At 35.8% G+C, this 20191-nt stretch overlaps 1 protein-coding gene across 2 annotated transcripts in view; it reads left to right on the top strand.

Annotated features, from left to right (window-relative positions):
- LARS2 (leucyl-tRNA synthetase 2, mitochondrial) overlaps positions 1–20191 on the top strand; it is an 87528-nt gene that overhangs the window by 33418 nt on the left and 33919 nt on the right. For both annotated transcript variants that reach the window (XM_065051765.1, XM_065051766.1), the window contains 5 exons: positions 9449–9556; positions 11022–11181; positions 14340–14444; positions 17375–17490; positions 18467–18750. In XM_065051765.1, coding sequence (XP_064907837.1) covers positions 9449–9556; positions 11022–11181; positions 14340–14444; positions 17375–17490; positions 18467–18750 — 773 coding nt within the window. The remainder of the gene's footprint in view (positions 1–9448; positions 9557–11021; positions 11182–14339; positions 14445–17374; positions 17491–18466; positions 18751–20191) is intronic.

Genomic DNA, 20191 nt, shown 5'->3' with positions numbered 1-20191 from the left:
TTTGTCTTTAGTCCCTGTCATGTAATTACAGGAAAGGCATCAGCTCTTGGGGTGATCAAGTCTCCCACTTGTCATTCTCCATTAAGTCGGCTCAGCTGATATCAAGAAGGAACTTGTGCCTTCACAACAACCCCTCATCTTCCCCCCGAAAGATGTCACCTCAAGAAACTGCCACAATCCCCTATCTGCATGAAGGACAAAAGTGCAAATGACCCTTGTTCCTTAACATCTTAATGGCACCATGAAGGAGAGCTTCTTGTACTTTTTATTTGGGGATATTCATTTATACCAACCTCTACAAAACCTTTAAGCATTACTACAGAGGATGATTGGGTACTCTACAAATCTCTGTAAAAGTTTCCCTATAGTTTGTTCTGTACTTGATTGACATCATAGGGTCTGTGCTAGTTGATACAACCAGGCTGATAAATGATGCCATATTGCTCCCAGCTCAAGTGCTTTGGCAAGCATTGCCTTCATGTGCTCCCACTTCTTGTATAGTGACAGATGCTACCAAGCATCAGCAGGTGGTTTGGATTTTCCTTTTTACTCACCCTCCACTGACTCCTGATTTTGTTGCTGTAGTTCTGGCACATTTTAAAGAGTCTCACTCTGCTTCTTTTGGCAAGGGCTTTAAACATTTGGTTGTAGAGGGGCAAAAAAAAACTTTTTTTTTTCCCAGCATTCAAATAAGAGTAGCAGATCACCTCTGCTATTCCAAATCCGCTATCTGATATTAGATGGATTTCATGCTTTGGAAAATTAAAACAAATAAATGCCCTTTTTTGGTACTTAATTTATTCTTTCCGGGTGCAAGAAGCTGGATAACATAGTATGTTGTGTCTTACCTTCTGAAGAAGACTGTCTTGGCCATACAGCTCTGAATGGTCAATGAACTGCAAGCCACAATTGAAGATTGTCCTTCAGAGGGAGACAGTCTCTGAGCCAACTCTGGCCCAAGTACTTGAATCTCTTAGAGACTATGCGCTCACACTGGCACAACCAGGAAGCTTCACAAAAGCATTTTGACAGATGCCAAATTAAAACTTTGGCTCCTGTTTCTGAATATCTTGATGAACTATCCTTGAAACTCAACTGTGTAAACATTTCTTTATTCCTTACAGTAGTCATTTCAGTACTTTTCAAGGAATGGTAAGAGACATGAGTCCTTCCTTCTCTATCTGTTTCTTTTGTAAACTTTTTTTTTTGATCCAGGCTGTTTACAGTTGATCTGAATCCATGTTGTCCTAAATACCATAGTGTTGAACACCATGGTTACAGCAGTCACTCTTCCTAGCCTATTCCTCAAGCCTTCTTCCCCACCTCTTTTCAAAAGTCTTTGCTAGACCAGGCTTTATTGAGAGACGCTCATTTAAATTTTTCATTTACAGAGCATCTTGGAGCCGAGGGTCTAGATTTTACAGACTAGTCCTAATTGGTATGGAAGATAGGGGCATCTCTTTAAGAAGCCAAAGATTTTTAATCACTAATATGATTTTAGGATGATAACATTAGTGGTGCAAATAACTTCGCTTCAGCAAGGGGGATTATGTCATGTCTCATGATCTTGAATACACCCATTTCCATAAAGAGATTTTCCTGGCTTACATTGTGGACCAGAACTACTACCAGCAAAACTTCCTTTTCTCGAAAGTCTTTGCTGTTGGGACACTTCAGATATCAGTGCTTCTAATGATAAATGAGTACAACAATTAGATTTGTTATTTATATCACTTCCCTTTTTCAGTTGTTTGGGACTTGCCATGAATGTGCGTGTAGTTCCTTCTCTGCAGTTATTTTCAGGCACCTGAAGGCTCAGGATGCTACCACAGTAGAGAACACTTTTATTAGGCTTAGATGGTGGAGATGATTTGTGATACTCCCTATGCCACATTCCTGTAAATAGGAAATCTGGGAGGACATTATAAAGACTGTCTTTAATGGCACTGGGGATTTCAAATCTATGGTAAACATTTTTTGTGTTAAGAGAGCAACAGAAATAGAACTTCGCTCTTCCAGACCTTGTCTGGCCCTGAGGTCTTTATTCCCCACTTCTGAGTCAATTGCCCATTGAACATTTTTGTCTACCTCTGCTTCTTTTGAAGGTGTCCAGAAAGTTAAGGCAAGATGGTGCCAGATTGGTGTGGTCAAAATAATTCTGATCTGAAGACCTATGTTTTCTGTCACTATAGAGCAGCTTTTAGGTCTTTGAGCCATACTGCCAGAATTCGTATCAGAACTCACCTGGCCCTCTCTTTCCTGTATCCCACAGCTTGCACAAGTTCATGGGTACAGAGCAGATTTATTCCTTCCTTGTGTGTGATGTTCTTCCTATGGTAAGTTTGGGAAAGGGTAGAGAGCCAGGTAGATCAGTCTCTCAGTGAGTTGTAGGGCTGGATTTCTTTTATCCACTAAACTTTCTCTACTTTTTAATTTGAAATTAAAAAATTGGAAGCACTAAGGTATTATCTGATATTAAATTAATTCTTGAACCTTTTGGGGAAAGATTTGTATTTTTTTCTCACTTTGGCTACTTCTAGATTTAGAGGGTTAATATTCTTTAAGTATGTTCTACTCCCACTCAGCTTTCTCCAGAGAGGCCTTTATCCAGTTCTGGTATCTCATGGGGGAAGCCATTTGATTTTGGTCACCTTTTGCTTGCACCTTCAGCGGTCACTTATTTCTTCTCAAAAGTTTACAGAAAATGAAGACCAAATATCAGAGAGCTCTACCTTCTGTGCCCTTTTTCTGCAACAAGACTCTCTGCAAATATATTTCCTATTCTTCCAGAAGTTAAGTTGACAGAGTTGGAAAGCATGTTGAAAAAAAGCTTTATTTCTGGTAACTAACTCCTTTCCTGTGTGGCTTAGAGGAAAATGTAAGTTTTTATTTCATAACTGTGGTTCGTAGGCAAGGTTCCATTTAAAATACATTAATGAATTTGCCATCCCTTAATTCTTCATGCAAATTACCAGCTAGCAATAATCCAAAAATTATTTTCTTGTAACTGTTCAACATATTTATACTGCATATCAATGATCTTTCTAGACACCTCTGTTCCTCACTTTCACCCATTTGTCATTTTATGTTTTCTCCTGCACACTCTATTCTTTAGATTTCTGTTGTGTCCAGAGGAATCATCTGTGGATTTGCTTTGATTTCTTTATTGTTACTGCACCAGCTCATTGTCCTTTCTTGAAATAAAAAATGCCAACAAAGGAGTGTTTGCTCACGTGGCAATTTAGCATTGGCAATGAACTTTTTTCAAAGGACAAAAATACTGACCATGCTTTAAACACTTAACAGATAACATTTTGGTTATGTAAAGTAATAAAGTAATCGTGACCTATTTTTTAAACTGTGAAGTACATATGAAATGGTCTAGCAGCTTTATGGAGTTTTAAGAACATTTTACATGTCATTTTTCTTCTGACAGATTTCTTTGATAAAAGTATAATGCCTTAACTGATGACATTATTATTCAAATTGTTGTCTGTGCATTTGAGATGTTTAAGCTTAAACATTTAGTTGCTATGGCTACCCAGCTGAATCTGTAGGCAGATTCATTGGAAAAATCTAGCTGTAAATGTTAGTATTTTCTGTGTGTACCTGTGAATTGCTCCTATGATTTTTATGCACGGTCAACTGAGTCCTCAAACCAGAATCTGTAAGGTTAGTCTTTGCATAGTCCATGTTTTTCCAAAATTAATTTTATACAACTTTTTTCATATTTTACTTTTCAGAAATGACCTAAATAACCAGAAAATAATCTTTATCTGAACCAAATAAAGTAGAAGCAACTTTGAAACTTCAGGTTTTTACTTAAATCATCTCCCTTTTTTGCACAGCAATAAGATAGCGTATCTATACTTAATTTAAATACTAAGGAAAGTGACAGGGCCTAGAAAATTCTACCACTCTAATTTACAGTTGCCATACAGATAAGCAGTACTTTTTCTTAGTTTGTTGTGTTTTTTTGTTTGTTTGTAGGGTTTTTTTGTACAGGTATTTAGAGACAAATTCTTCTCCTATTCCATGGGGTGCAGGAACTGAGATGTTTAGTACGGTGCTGACCCTGTGAAGGGAAAACAGCAAATGATCTACTAGTTCTTCTACAGCTTTTCTCTGGGTTTGCACTGCATCTGACAGCCCCTTTGTCTGGTCTGAATAGATTTGGAATTATTTCACATAATCATGTTTTGCTTGTTTTCTTTTAATTTTCTATTCCTGAGATATTAAGCAGAATGGTAATGAAACTGAAGTACTGCATTTTAGGATGTTAAGAATCTTGACAGTATTTTGGATTTCATAACATAAGGTAATGCCTCGTCATTGAGGCAAATAGAAATTCTTTCTCTTTTGTTTTTCATGCTTTATGTGTGATTTTTTCACTTCCCACACTTGGGCTCTTGCCCATAGTTGTCTTCTTCCAACAGAATGGGCCTTATAAACCTCACTTTGAAACTTTTCCTCTCAAGTCAGGCTGAGAGCTTTCTGCTGGACAGGGACCAAGAGCACTCCAGAGCTTGCTTAATGCTTCATTAATGAAGAAATATCACCTTGGCAAGACAGAAAATTGTTTGTGGGTATTCAGACCAGGCTGATCTTTTCACCTTAGTTTAAATGCAGCATCTCATTTGATGCTACAGCAATATACATTGAAGTTCCTGTTCGTATAAGGTTAGTCAGGACAGTGAATGCTCAGTACTACTATTAATATAAGTGCTAACAAATGTTTTAAAGAGCTTTTATATTTATGAAATCAATTGCTTATTTATCCCAAAGATAGGCTTCATTATATTGGAAAGGGAATATCTTCTCTTAGGCAACTGAAAACAATGCGAACAGCTCTGGAGAGCAAATCTGGAGAAGAGCACTGGCTTTACGTTTTGCTTTTGAGGAATCATTTCTTTGCCTCTGTTCTATGTAATCAAACCAGAGGTTTGTGTTTGACCATATAATTATAGGGTAAAGAAAGGGGAAAACTGCTGACAGTTCAGACATGTAAAAGAATTTGACATATACACAGTATCCATGCTATTGCTCCTTTTTAACATACGTTTTCAGTACACTTGACACATGGGAAATAAGAGTCAACAGTGACCTAGGATAGTACAGGCAGAAACTAATGAAGGTAAAACAAACAAACAAACAAACAAAACCCAACAAACAAGAAGAGATTAAATACCATCAGAAGCTGTACTGTATAATCACAGTTGGAACTGTGCAGAAGAGTGCAAAATAAAACAGTGGGCAGCCTAACTTTAACTTCCTGTACTTTAATTAATATATTAAGTTGTATTAAATTATTTTTGTGCAATCTTTAGTTTATATTTGGTTACTTTTTTGGGAGCTTGATCAAATGAAGTGAAGAATTTAATTTGAATCCAAACAGATCTTGAATATTTATTTGATTCTTCCTCAGAAGCAAAGCTTTTAAATTGTATGTTAATTTAGTAGAAGACAATTTTATTTTGCTAATGAATTGAATGCTTTTGAAATGAAGCCTTTTGCTGACCTTTTATTTCAGTCTTCTTGTCATGGTACAAATTCGTCAAACTTCATTAAAGTGTCTTGATTGAAAATAAAAGCAAACATTTGGCTTTATAGCTTATATTTAGATTTTTCACTTTATTTCATTTACTGTCATAGAAGAGTTGAAACACTCTCACTAAGTATGAAATTAGTGGCAGGCATTGATCATACTAAAAATTTTAGTTCCCAAAGTGAGAGTGTGAATTTTTTAGGTGCTTTGCAGAATCCTTCCTCTTTGAACTACAAGCAGGGAGACTTTTGGAGTTGAGATACTCTTGGTAAATTATAAAGCACTTCTCTTCTTTGATTAGATGGACCTTTTTTCTGTCTGAAGATTACTGAACTGAAGTTATGTTTCTGTATGAATCTTGAACACACTAAACACCTGGATATGTGAGATGAGTTTTCCGCTTGCTTTACTTCTAGTTTCAGACTTGGTCATCATTGTCTGTGGTGAATTTTCACCAAACTCATCTTGATTTTGTGCCTATCTGATCAGCTCAGCTGGTTGAGTTTCATCTATCTATGACAGAATTTTCTAGGTATTCTGAAAGAGTAAAGCAGTGAAACATTAGTTTATCTTGAATCTTCAGCTTCTCCAGCACTTATATCAAACTTTCCTAAAAGATGTAAGAGTCTTGAAGTAATTCTCATCCCTAAACATAGCTTTGATTTGTTTAGTTTTTTCCTGAGTCTGTCTGTCTTTAGATCTCAAAGACTGGCAAAACATACTTATGCTTTACCTTGACTTGTGTTTAATTAAGATGGGAGTAATTTCTCCTATAATTAGACATTTGCATTTGAAGTTTTCTTGTCTCTTCCTGAGCTGTGAAAAATGAAAGTAGAAAGACTCTGCTATCTAATGTTTCCAAGTTTCTCACTATGAGATTATCACTCACTGCTTACTGGATTGTAATACTGCTGTTGTTCTTTGTCCCTTGCAGAATTCGGCATGGTTTTACTTTTGTTTATTAGCTTGTGTGCTGGGAATCTTCTTGTTGATTATCTTTTCTGTGTTCCCTGGTTAACAAACTTGTGGCACCTATGACTAGGAGTTATGTACATACCTTTAAGGGTCAGGATTTTTGTTTCAGGAATCATATCAGTAATAGCAAAATAATAATTGGAGCAAAATTCGTACGACTGCTTTGATGATTCAGAGGATGTTTTATCAAACATGACAGTGATTTTAAAAAAGAACGTGGAAGCAAAATGAAGGGAGGTACTATCTAACTTTTCAAATAGTAGGGTTTTTAAAAGGATTTCTCTTAAGCAATTTTTTAAAACTTCCTAATTTGCACAGATGAATTTTGAATGTTCAAGTGCATTTGTGTGTGTAATAATTAATGTGTTTTTCTGCTTTCCTGTTAGTGAGTATCCTAAGTTAATTTACTGTACAGAAACACTCTTAACATGCTAGCAGTATACATAATGTATATTTTTGCCTCTATAACACTATGTAAAGTTTCTGTGGTTTACATGTTGTTTGTTTTCTACTTCACTTGCCATTTGTAGCCTTGACAAGAAAACAAAAGTGTGTTAAGTACAAAGAACAGAGAATCATAATTCCATACTGAAATTTTTTAGTGGGTTTTTTTTTTGTGGTGGTGATGGTTGGTTGGTTTGTTTGGTTGGTTTTACTTGTTTGTTTTTGTTTGTTTTGAGTTTTTTAACATGCCTTAACACTGTTCTTGTGCATATTAAGATGTGAAGGGTTTGGGTTTGCGAACTCTGCTAGGCTGTGTCATCTGGCAGAGTGAGTTTTGTTATCTTCGTTTAGGTGACGCTAAGTTGGCTGTTACTGTATTTAGCTGCATGAAGCAATGGCATGATTAAGAGGATAATTTGGCTAGGTCAGACTGTAGCCTATAGCTCCTAATAAGGCCAACTAACTAGAGTTAAAATCATTATCACACTGGTGTTAAGAATCCTGTTGTATATAATCCTGCAGTGAAAAATCATCTAGGAAGTTTTGCTGGCAGGCAATTACAGACTGTACAATTTCAGCAGAGCACATGCACATTTAGCTGCTTCTGCCAGAAAAATGTGATGTAGAACACGATGGATATCCAAGCAGGAGGATTTAGAAAAATCTGCTAATGTGTCCAGCCAGTTCTGTGTGTATTGGCACAATTTCATTCTTTCCAAAACGCATGAATTTTTTAGAAAGCATGTATCCAAGTATTATGTATGTATCTATATCTCTCCAGTTATTCATTATTCGTTGGTAGGTGTATATGTACATGGACTGTTCATTGCAGATAAAGCTCAGTAGTCTCTAGAACACTAGAATTAGTGAGAATAATGAGAACTGGGAATTCTCTGTGATATAGTATACTTGCAATTGTGAGCTAAAACTGATTAAAGTTACGGTATGATTTAAAGCCTTCCAAAACCTCACCGTTCTTTTATTTATAAATTACCAAAAAATAATCTGATTCTGAAAGATGTAGAAAGCAAAAATAATCCCAAGTGGTAGTGTAATATGATTTATGAAAGACATGGCCTTTGCTGTATTTTGAATGATAGATATACATCAGAGCAGTAACTAGAAAGTAATCCTTCTGATATCTTTTATACCTCTCACTTTGAAAATGTTTAAGAACGTAGTTAAAACACAAGAGTTGAAAAATAAGTAGTTGTATATTCACTAATTATCTAATTACCCACTTTTTAATTTGAGCAGCACATAATAGCTACTGTCCATCCTTGAAGGTTGTTAGCAATTAATGAGATAGTAAAGAGCTAGCACGTTTGATTTTGGGAGTCACAGCTGAAGGAAAAATTATTCAACATGTTGCCTTATTCTCAGATTCTAATTGTAATTGTTCAGCATATCTGAGTCCGAGTGACTCATGCCTCTGGCTGTACTTCTGCCAAAGTAAAGAATTTGGACAGTCGTAGAGTATTCATAACCAAAATGTGAAGTATTATGAAGTGGAAATGAGATGAGCTTTGAGTTATTGATCCCTTTGTACATCATCTCCTTTAGTTTTTTATAGATTTATTTATTAGAAACATACTGTTCAAATTGTGTAAGCAAATATAAGTTGACTTGGAATAGTCTGTTATGCTTCCATGCCACACATCAGAAAGCACTTAAATATATGGATATATCTCTTGCTGAGTATAAAAGTATGCATAGAAGTTACAGGTTGACTATTGGACATGATGGCTAATGGAGGAGTCAACCCTTTATTTCTTCTCTGCTGCATAAAGTATTATTATATTATTGTATTATTATATCATATTATTATCTATATTTTGAATTTTATATGAACCCTTAATATTATCATTTGTTGTTTGTTGTTTGGGGGTTTTTATGTACAAGATATCAGCTAAAGATCCCATTCAATATTACAGACTGTTGTGCTTGGTAAAATACCAATATGTAATATGAAAAATAGGTAAGCAGCTGGAAACTCTGTTTTGCCATTTTAAGTCAGAGCTTGAAAATTTTTGGATATGTAAATGTCCTTTGTCTGACTGCCATCTCCAGGCTATTGTCTAGAACAACTAATCCAAAGTAGTCTTCACATCTGCAAGAACGTCTCCTATGTATCTGTAATCTTGTTCAGCTCATTGGGTCACTTAGACTTCCTGCAGTTTACACATGTAGGGAATATTTTCTGTGGGTTTTGTTCTATGTTCTATGTTCTATGTTCTATGTTTAAGGCTTAGTCCATACAAAAGGAAGGCCTCTTCTTTTAATAACAGGGTCTCTGTTGGAGACATCATGCCTCTGGCTTGCACCATGTTAATTCTCTTCTGAAAGAGATGAATTTGAGGCAGCAGCAGTATAAAAATTCGTTTAAAAACTTATCATTTTGCTGTTAGTTATAATTAAACCCATAGTCTTAGTTTGTATGCTTACAAAAATTGAATGTACTAATTCTTCCTTTTATTGCATCAGGCTATGTTTGATGCTTTGTCCGATCTCCCCGAGTGGTATGGTATAAAAGAAATGCAAGCAAATTGGATTGGTGACTGTGTTGGATGCTCTCTTGACTTCTTGCTAAAGGTAAGTCAGAAATTTCAATGCAGCTGTCTTGGTTGGGCTAAATACAACCCCTGAAATGCATAATGGGAACGGATTTTCAGATTTAAAAGGTTGGGCACATTCATGGCCAGAACAGCACAGATTCCTAAAGAACCCCATTTGTCATACTTGAGAAAGGGTTCATGTGTTCAAGTGCAACACTGAATGCAATTTGGCCCAAATTTGTGCCAAAGTACATGCCAGCTAGTAAGCATTCTTGAAATTTAGGACGTTTAAGAGAGCAGGATGAAGAGCAGTATCAAGTGACACTGCACAAGTGAGCCAGGATCTAGCTGGGCTTTAGCTCCTCTCTGCACAGCCCCTTCTCTGTCAGACCCAGGCTGACCTCAGGCAAGCCACTGTATTTATGTTTGTCCATTATTTCATTTACTACACACAATATTTAAAATAATGAAAACCAAATTATTATTGTAGTTAGCAATGGACCTACAGAGAAGTCTGGATAGATGGAAAGGATAGGAGGGAAAGAGAAACCTTAAGAAAATTGCAATTATCTACAGAAGTACTTCAGATTTTCTCATTTTTCTCAAGAGATGCAAAAGGCTTCTTGAATATGATAGTAACAGAAGAGATTTTCAGAGACCATGATGGAATTTAAGTCCTTGTGCTTCAGAGCTTTGTTGTGCTCATTTACTCTGGTCTAATATTTTAAAAGTGACTTCTTATTTTAAAATACTGAATGTTGGGAGAAACTCAAATTAGCGACAGCTTAAACTTTCTTAATACCTCTGAATTGCACACTGGTAGAAGGTGCCTTTTAAAAGTTATTTTTGTCAATGGTTGCAGAAAAATCTCCTTCTAAGACCCCCATACACTTCACAGTTAATTGACTTAAAATATAAAGCCTGTCAGTAGTGCCAGGTGGTAATTCTTAAGCAGTCTCCTGGGTTTATTACCCATATGTTATATCAAGTTGTTTTAATGTTGTACCACCTTTTATTCATTTATTTGTGTACATAAGTTGCAGCATTGACTTCATCAGAGAAGTGTAGTGGAAAACCTGGTAGCTGAGAAAAATTTTGAATTCCCTTTAGATTTCAGAGGTAACATCTCGTTTCTGTTTCTTGGAAACAGGGAATGCACATTAAGAGGGAACAGAAGGGTTCCAGTTTACTGAACTAGGGATTGAATATAACTCAGTAGCACAATGTAATATTACATATTATTTTATAATAGAATGTTTAATATATATTTAGATAAACAGAGGCAAGACCGTAAAGCAACTTTGTCAAGGTCTCAAATTAAATTTTGAAAATATTTGAATGTGAAATTTCCCTATAGTGGGAATGCATCAGGCTTTGTTATTCAGAACTGTGTATTTTCTACACAGATTTGTTATTTCCATAAAAATGAAGTGGAATGTAAAACCACTGCGCTTCGAATGGAGAAAAAAAAATAATCGGGGATATTTTCTGCTCTTTTTCAGGTTAATGGTCAAGTAACAGGAGAGAAGCTGGCAGCTTACACCTATACCCCTGAAGCCATTTATGGAGCTTCCCATATAGCCATCTTACCAAGTCACAGCCTGCTGAATGGGAATAGCAGTCTCAAGGAAGTCTTTCAGAGGGAGTTAATCCCAGGGAAAGGTGATATTTTTCTCATACTGCATTGTGTTCTGAAAGGGTAACAGTTTTAGAGAATGATCTTCAGAGAATACGTGTCAAGCTGAGCAGGAGCTGTTCCTGTTGAGAGGGAACAGGTCTTTTGATTCTTTGTACATGTCAAACAGGAGCACATCAGCCTGTCCTGGCTTCAGATGTGGTAAGAGCAGCTATGTTAGAATTCTTACTTTTATAATGGCTGTGACACTTCATAGCATATAAAAGCAATGGAGCAGATTCTTGTTTCTTAGTGTACCAGAAGTGAATAGTCCAACTCTGACTGTGTCGGCCCATTGGAAAAATCTCATGGCCAAATGGTGTTTTGTTTTTAGCACAAAGACAGCAGAACCAACTCGTGCACCAGCGATGATCTTCCCTTGTCACAGGGATTATGAAGAGGGCGATAGATCACTAATACATAGCAAAGTGGATCATTGATAGATAGCAAAATAATCCTCTGCTGTGCAGATCCTTAGTTAATACAAAAATCAGAGTATCCCTATGGCAGATTGTGATTTGTACAGAGGATACAAATAAGTGGTAATTCTTTAATTGGTATTAACTGGCTTCCTGAGGGCTCCTACCACCAATTCTACCTGTATTTAGCATCTACTATTTTCTTGTTGTTTGGAAAACCTGAAAATTACAAGACTAAATACAATTTCTACTGATTATTTCTTTTTTCTGCTTCTGGCTGGTGTTCAGTAGTTATTTTTGTCCTCACTGGTAAAGATGAGGCTTCATGTCTATATAATATCTGATGTCAACAGCAGTGAAGCAGGAATCTTGTGGGAAATTGTGATGATTGCACAGAACCTGCCTTATTTTTGAGTGCTTCACTTCTATAGCTTTAGAAAAGTTTTCTTGCTATCAGCAAAAATGGAGCCTGAATGTGTTGAGTATGTGGGGACCTTGTCTCAGAGCTGAGCAAAGTTTGGAGAATTTTTATTAAGAAACAAATTTGCCATTCTCACAGTTCAGCTAAATGAAAGCACTAACCCCAAAAATGCACACCTATGTACATGCCCGTATCTTTGGCCCTTGCATGTTAAACCAAACCACACAGGTGCAAAACTTGTTTTTAATAAAGACAACAGTATATTTTTAATATAATTTTTATGTGAAAATAGTTGAAAAGCTTTTTTTGTGTGTCTCTTGACAATATACTTCGCATTTTGTTTGAGTTAAGTCAAGAAACTCTGATCTGGAATAATGACAGCCATAATTCCCTGAAAAAGAGGCTTTGAAGTGGACACGATTCCAGAATCATAACTATGCTATTACTGCATAGTCCTGCTGTTTGTAAATATACTTATCTGCATTCTTCAGTTGCAACTGGCTGATATTTCTTAATGTTTCTTGAGAATTTCAAAGGCACAGACGGGTATTTTCTAAAGAAGAGAAGATAAAGGAGAAAAATTTCTACATGGACTTTCAGATTTGCATTTCAGCTGTGGTACATATGAAGGGCCAACAATGGCATTTAAGTAAAATGAAATTTTTGGTGACCTTGGATAGACCATAGTTTCACAATAACCAATATATTTTTTAAACATTCAGAAGTAACATTGAAATTTTACTTTATTTTTTCAGCAGAAATAGTCTTGTGACTCCCTTTCTTCACTGTATTCTCATTTAAATAATTAGGAGGGTATGTTTTTGAGTTTTATAGGAGAGGAAAAAAAGACATTTTATGGCAGAGTAGCTTGAAGTTTTAATACCTTTACAGTTAGCAAAATTGGTGTTAATTTACAAACTGATAAGTCTTCTAGTTTTGTTGGTGTGAGGTATCTGAGATTTGACCCTTATATTGTTCATTATCTCATTTTAATACTATGCATGCATTCTTTTACGTTTCTAACCTTAATATCGTCTCTTTACAGCTATTATAATAATAATGTGAGCAAATGAGCAAAAGAAAGAGTGCCTTCAAAAACTGGAGTTATTATTTCGGGTTCCAGCATAAAATCAAAATTATTGCTGGATGGAAGAGAGAAATTATTTTTAAAAGCAGACTGTCCTACCCACTCAACATCCTGTTCACAAGGCTTTTTGCTTAGTTGTTTTAAAGACTGAAATGATTCCTTTTATACAGTTTTTTAAAGAGAGGAGGAAAACTATATGCAGTGGTTAGAACGTAAGAAATTTTATTTAGAATATGAGTGTCTCAGAGACCTGAAATTTGAAAAAGTAGTAACCAGACATACATAATTATATTATTTGTATTAACAAGACTGATGAGATATAGTAACCCTATTCTGTAAAATGCTGTTATTTTATTTCAAGCAGATTTTATGCATAGTAATACAAGACTGAAACTTGCCTCAGCTTAGCTATGAAGGCAGTTGAAATGAAGCTCTTAGTAGTCTATATATTATTTATTTTAATTATTTAATTATGTTAATTATCATCAACTTAAAGGCACTGAAAAAGCTGGAAACAGGTCCAAATTGAGATGTGGGGTTTGAATCCTCAGAACTCAGAGTATTCAGGTTTGATTTTCTTCTTGCCGAGCCACAAAGCTGCACATTGTAAATCAGTTTCAGTTTATCATCCTTGATTCTCTCCTGTCTCCCCTTTCCTGTGGATACTGGCTTCCTCATCTCTAATATGAATATTCTGTTTGGAAATCAATTGGTTATTTAGATCTCTGTTTTACACTGGTCAATATTTCTCTTGCTTTGTAGCTCTTCAGTAAGAAAGCAAGTTGTAAGTGTAGTACATATGCTCCCCTTCAGTTTCATCAGAATAACTGTATTTTTTATGCTTAAGTTTATAATGTCTGCTAGTATATCATTTAGGGCTTTTTAGACCCAATTTATAACAACTCTGGGGCACACGAATACTAGTCAAGGACTCACTGGTTTTGTTTGTTTGTTTGTTTGTTTCATTATGGTTCAAATCTTACTCTGTTTTTATTCAGGTGTTTGTTATAAGAATGTTTTCTAATTGTGAACATTTATCAGCTAGACTTGCTGAAGGTTTTAATGTCTGAACATTTTAGAAATGTGGCTTTTAATTTTCTTTCTTATTATACAAAATTCTAAATTAAATTTCATGTATGTTTAAGATAAACTGGGTTTCAATAGTAGATAATGTTCTTAGTGTATTTTACTTACTGTGATCATTACGTTTGTTTTCAGACTCCCTTACTTCAGTGACAGCTGTGAATTTGCTTACCAATCAGGAGATTCCTGTAGTCATTTCAGCAAAAAACAATTTTGAGAATTTTCTCACTACTAAAATAGGTATGTAACATTTAATGTGTGAAGTAGTAGAGTTTTCAACTGCTGTGTTGGAGCACTAGGTACTGTTGTGGTAAATCTTAGAACACAGAAATTCTCTTCTGGCCTTTGGAACTCTGTTCTTTGTTACTGTTCTTCATTACTGAAGAAGGAAGGGAAAAGTAACTATGTGGGATCTGTCTGGGGAAGAGATTTACAGGATGATAAATTTTAATGGAAATATTATAAAATTAGTACATTTAATGAGCTAAATTTGAGGATCTGCATATCTTAAGAAGATTGATTACCTACAGTGCCTGTGTATTTGGCTGCCTCTCACCATCCTTAATCAAAACAGAACTGTACCATTGTTTGACATAAACATTCTGCAAACAACCCAAACGTTTAGCTTTCTTTGTCTTATGTTTAAATAATGTGCATCCTTATAGAGAAATTTTTCAGACAGTAAATGTATACAACTTCCAAGTTTGACTTTTATCTGATAATGTTTGTGTTGAGATCAGTAAAATAATTCAGAATAATCCTATTCTGTTTGACAGTTATCTTATACCCTTTATCTCCAAAGGAAGCATTCCTATAATTTAGGCACCTAAATTAGGATTGAGGCTTCATTAAGGGAGGGGGAAGGGTGTTGGTAGAGAATACTCTTGAGTTGCCTGGCATGGGCTTCGCAAAGTCATCAATGAAGCAGCCTCTCTTACTCCTTTCCTGCACAGGTATCTTAGCCCCTCAACTTAGGCAGCTAAGTTCCTATGGTTAGATGATGTGACTGTAAGACTAAATTGTACTGACTTTTAAAAGCGATGTCCATTTAAATCTGCAAAGTGTGTCTTCATCAATAGCACCCACCGCACTCTCTTTTTACTGTTGTGCTTTGCTGTGGTCTCACCTCAGCGGCAAGCAGTAGGCAATGTTGTTTGCCAGTCCTAATGGGAAACAGTTCTTTATCTCTTCTTCCCCCTTTCCACTGCATCCTTATCCCTTAAACTCCCATTTGTTGTTTCCCTGTTGCTGATACTTCTTTCCTGCCCTGGAGCTGCTACTTTTCTTTTCTACATCACTGCCAATGTTAGTTACTCCTGCACAACAACTGGACAGAATAAAACCAGCCAACTGTGCAAAAATGTCTTGAAAGAGTGTCACCAGGCTGATGGAAATGATCCACTTGGACTGTATACCTTACATATGCCTTCGTCTTACTCTTTAGGAATGAATCTGGTTTCAAGAACTAGAAACTTCCCTTGTGCAAGAGCAGCCAAATAACTGAGATACCTAATCTTATTTTTCTTTAAAAGCCTCCAGCTTGCTCACTGACACGTACTTAGGCCTTATGTCTGTTGGAAACAGCTCAGGTCTTCCCAGGAAGTCCTGGATGCCAGCTGCTGAGCTTTGTGAATGTACATTAATAGCATCATCTTTGCAAAAGAAAGAAGACAAAAAAATTGGGGCCCGCTTTTTTCCATGTGTGGAGCATATTGTGAAGCCACCTGTTGCAGACTGCAGGGCTCTCTGACAAATTAAGATACATACATTATTCTGTAGCAGGGCCTTGAAATGGCAAGAGCGTACATCTGCTGGAAAGATAAAATAGCAATTCCTTATTTTGCTAGTTAGAGAGTTATTTGCCCCAGGGGAGTTTTGCTTGGTTTTCTTAAGTTCTCTGCTTCCAAACTTCCATATACTGACAGAGTTCATGTATTTACCATAGCACGCATTTAATTGCTTGAGCAAACACGGTTGTAAAACTGGTTTTGAGTAAGGTAGTTTGCATGTTAATAATTCCAATGTGCTGAGGAATATTTTGAGTGGTTTTGTCTGTAGTTTTCACCAACCTGATGTTAGCATTGGCTTGTTGAAATAACTTTCATTGCCTTCTAAAGAGGCAGTTGTGCAAGATTACTCAAAATATTAAATAAATTATGACTGGAAGGAAAAAATACTTAGGAAGATGTATCTCCCTGTGGAAATAATAAATCCATTAGTATCTCAGTGTTATTTCAGGATACAGCTGATAACAAGGTTAAAAAATCTCTTATCTCACCCTAGAAGGCAGTTTTCAACACAGAACAACGTATCTTTCAAAATACATGCAGCAAAATCAGAGGGAAGATGTCATCATCTCTCAATATGAATAAGAAATATTTTAAAATAATGTGTCCTGCTATGTTGCTAGTAAATTGCTATAATAAAAAGAAGTCTACATGGCTTAGGAGAGGAACTTGTGTTAAAGATGTATGAATGACCCAAATAATAAGATGCAAAGGGAAAGAAAACACCAGGGGCCTTAAATACTATGACTTCTATGACTGATTTAAACAGCAGTAGGAAGTGCTCTCAGTAGCTATATTCTGAATAGAAAATGATGTTATTTGAGTTGCTCTCCTGAGATTATAAACAAATCGTGGCGTTCCTAATAATAAGTTAAAGGGGTAGTAATGTTAGAGACTGTTGTGATGTGGTACATTTCAATAAACTATAAAATTAGATATTAAATTTAGTGTTGAAATGAGAGGACTACTTCAATTGTTTAGTATTTCTTTCTCATATTAGCAAATAGAATTTAAATCCTTATTATTAGAATATATTATATTTAGGTAATATAATGTAATTGAAATTTTAATCCAAATTTTATAGCTTTACTTTTAGACTTTTTTTGAACCATCTAATTTTCTGCATTTTCTGAGGTAGGACATTGATGAACATTTGGATTACAGAGAAATCAAGAAAATGTGTTTGCAATTATTGCAAACTGCTTGAATTTTACTGCTTAGAAAACATGAAACCATTTTTATTGTTCTTAAATTTTTAAGCTCCTTTGGGCAAATATAAGTCATTATAATGAGGGTATCATAGAAATAAAATGTTTTATCTTGAAACTGATGACTGATAGCTATGTTAGTCAATCCCTGACATTTTTTTGTCTCCTCCCCTAGGAATACCTAGTACAAGTGCAGAAGATGCTGCAGTAGCAAAGGATCTGGGCATTTCTTTTACTGAAGTCATTGAGACATTGCCAAATGGTTTGGAGAAAGTCATTAATTCTGGGGAGGTGGGTATACAAGTATGGAGTTCTTTCCAACTTACGATAACAATGCAAACTAAATCTGTTCTCTCAAGAGTGCCAAATACTTTGTAAGATTAAAGGGATTTATTTTTTTTGTTTTAAATCAAACTGGGCTTATGCTTCCAAATTTCTAGGAATGATTTAATGATGAAATATGTTGGCTCTTCTGTAGCAATAAAATGAGTTTTTTCCTTTTGCACATGAGAGGAAGGTACAGTATTGATCTGAGTTTTATAATAGAAACTTAATCATTAAACTCATATTAAAAGTTGATTCTTATTTCATCATCTCAATACATTTTTAAGATAAATATTAACGTATTAGTCCTTTTCCCACATATTTACTGAAATGTGATATAAACATTTATGGTAACATCTGCTTGAAGTGACATAGAATATTATATTTAAATAAAATCTATATTGTGTTATAGCTCTTGAAAAAAATGCATTTCATAGCAGACAAAAAGCTCATATTCTGTTGCATGGCAGGTAGGGTCTAAGTAGTTAAGATGTGTGTGAAAGCAAGAATAGAAAAACCTCAAATGCACGCAGGAGAAGGGAAGCTAGTTTACCATCCATATTTCCTCAGTCTCTACCTTGTGTTGATGATATTCTGGAAGTTTCAGCATACAGCAGTTGATTAAAACATCAGCAGTAAATGCAAATATCTGCCAATCAAGGCTGAAGGGATCTACAGTGCTCTTGCTCAGCCTTGTTCTGTTCAGCCCATCCAGAAAATTACCCTTTGAGTAAGAGGGTTTAAATGAATCAAGCAACTGGTTATGTGAGTAGTCTCTTGGATTGAAGGATGTTAAGCAGTGGGAAGGGGAAAATTAATATGAGGCTCATAAACTTTGACTCTCAGAAATTGCATTTGTGACTTTTTTGTCTGTTCTTGCATTTTTGCTGATGGCAAATACACATTTTCCTTTCTTCTTCTCTCTTTTTTTTTTTTTAATCAGATCACAGGCATGACTCGTCAGGAGGCTTTAAAAGCTGTTACCCAGCAAGCCAAAACTAAAGGAATAGGTGGAGACCTAACGAGTGACAAGTTAAGAGACTGGTTAATATCTCGACAGCGGTACTGGGGAACACCTATTCCTGTCATTCACTGCCAGACATGTGGCACTGTCCCCGTACCTTATGAAGACTTGCCTGTGGTGTTGCCAAACGTGACCACCTTCACGGGAAAGGGAGCCTCCCCTTTGGAAAGTGCTCCAGAATGGGTGAACTGTCCCTGTCCCAGGTGAGCCAATGCTGCATTTACTGCAGACTGGGAGAGATCACTTTGTGCGTGCCTTTTTCTTGTGCTCTTTCCATGAGTGTTGACAACTGACCACTCTGAGATGGGATGCTACTCCAGAATGATGCTTAGTCTCACCCAGAATAGTTGTGGGTTTTTTTTCTTACATACTCTGTAAAACTCCGTTATTTTTGCAGCATGACATGCACTGATATTTCTTTATAAACAAGCCGGAGCAAAGCTCACTGTTTTTAAGTCGGGGGAAAGAAAAAGGGAAAAGAGAATGATTTCTCTCTGCCCTCCATTTCTTAACAGTATTTCTCACTTCATTTATTACAAGAATTTTCATTATCTTTCACCAGCAGAGCTCATATAAAGCTTATAATGATCATTGAATGATTTCCTTTTGTTAAGGAAACTAACATCATATTCATTTTCTTAGTAACAGTCCAACAATAAAGTGTTTCCTCAGCTGTATAATTCTTTATCATGAAGAATCACTTTCACTGTGTATTAGAGGTGACAGCATGTAATTCAGGTTGAAAGAGACAGTAAGTATATGCATCTTGTCAGTGTCATAATCTTTATTTTTGTAGTCCAGCTGTTTAAGAAAGAAAACAGCCTAAATTGAGTGATATGTCATGAAAATCAGTTGTCTAATCTTGAGGGCTGCTGCGATACTCTGTACACTGTATTTTGCACACAGGTTCTGCAGAAGAACTGATAGAACATGAGGTATCCCAGAGAAGTTTTTAATCAGCAGTGCAGTGCAATGGTGCTGCTAACAGACTGACCAAATGGGAAGGGGAATCAGACATGTAAATGACATTAGGGCTCTCATTGATAATGCAGCAGTTTTAGTATCTCACTGTATTTTAACATTTGCAGGATAGAATATCAGTGTGGTTTTCATTTCTAATTAGGTAGCTCATGCACAGCAGTTCTGTGGTTCTCTGGGACCATATATTTTGACCTTTGTTGATAACATGCATTTTATGTGAAATACACATTTACTTACATGTTTCTGCTAAGAAAATTTCTTCTCAGATGTGCCTATTTAAATTGCATACAGTTAGCGTATTTTAAAGTGTAACACTCGCAGGCAAGCCTTACTAACACAATCCACAGGTTTAGTAAAAGGCCTTGGTCTACAAATCCTAATTTCAAGTGAAAACTTTTTCTGAAGTTACCGTAAGTCCCTGTCTGCAATCCTGGCTTCCTCCTGACCTTAATTCAAAAATGATTTTGTTGTTTACCAGGCAACAAGGTACTTTTGATGTATAAAAATCCTTATGGTTTCTAGATAGTTATTGTGGCTCACCTACTTATAAGTTTATCAAGGGCATTTGTTTAGTCAGAAACAAAGGCATACAGGATTAGTTTCTTAGCTTAAAATGTGGTAATTTGCTGAAATTAACTTTTTTTTTTTTAATTCACACCTTTA

Source organism: Columba livia, chromosome 2 (genome assembly GCF_036013475.1).
Source record: "Columba livia isolate bColLiv1 breed racing homer chromosome 2, bColLiv1.pat.W.v2, whole genome shotgun sequence".
In the NCBI taxonomy this organism is placed as follows: domain Eukaryota; kingdom Metazoa; phylum Chordata; class Aves; order Columbiformes; family Columbidae; genus Columba; species Columba livia.
The sequence above is the reverse complement of the archived record's forward strand: the minus strand, read 5'-3'. Positions and strand labels throughout refer to the sequence as shown.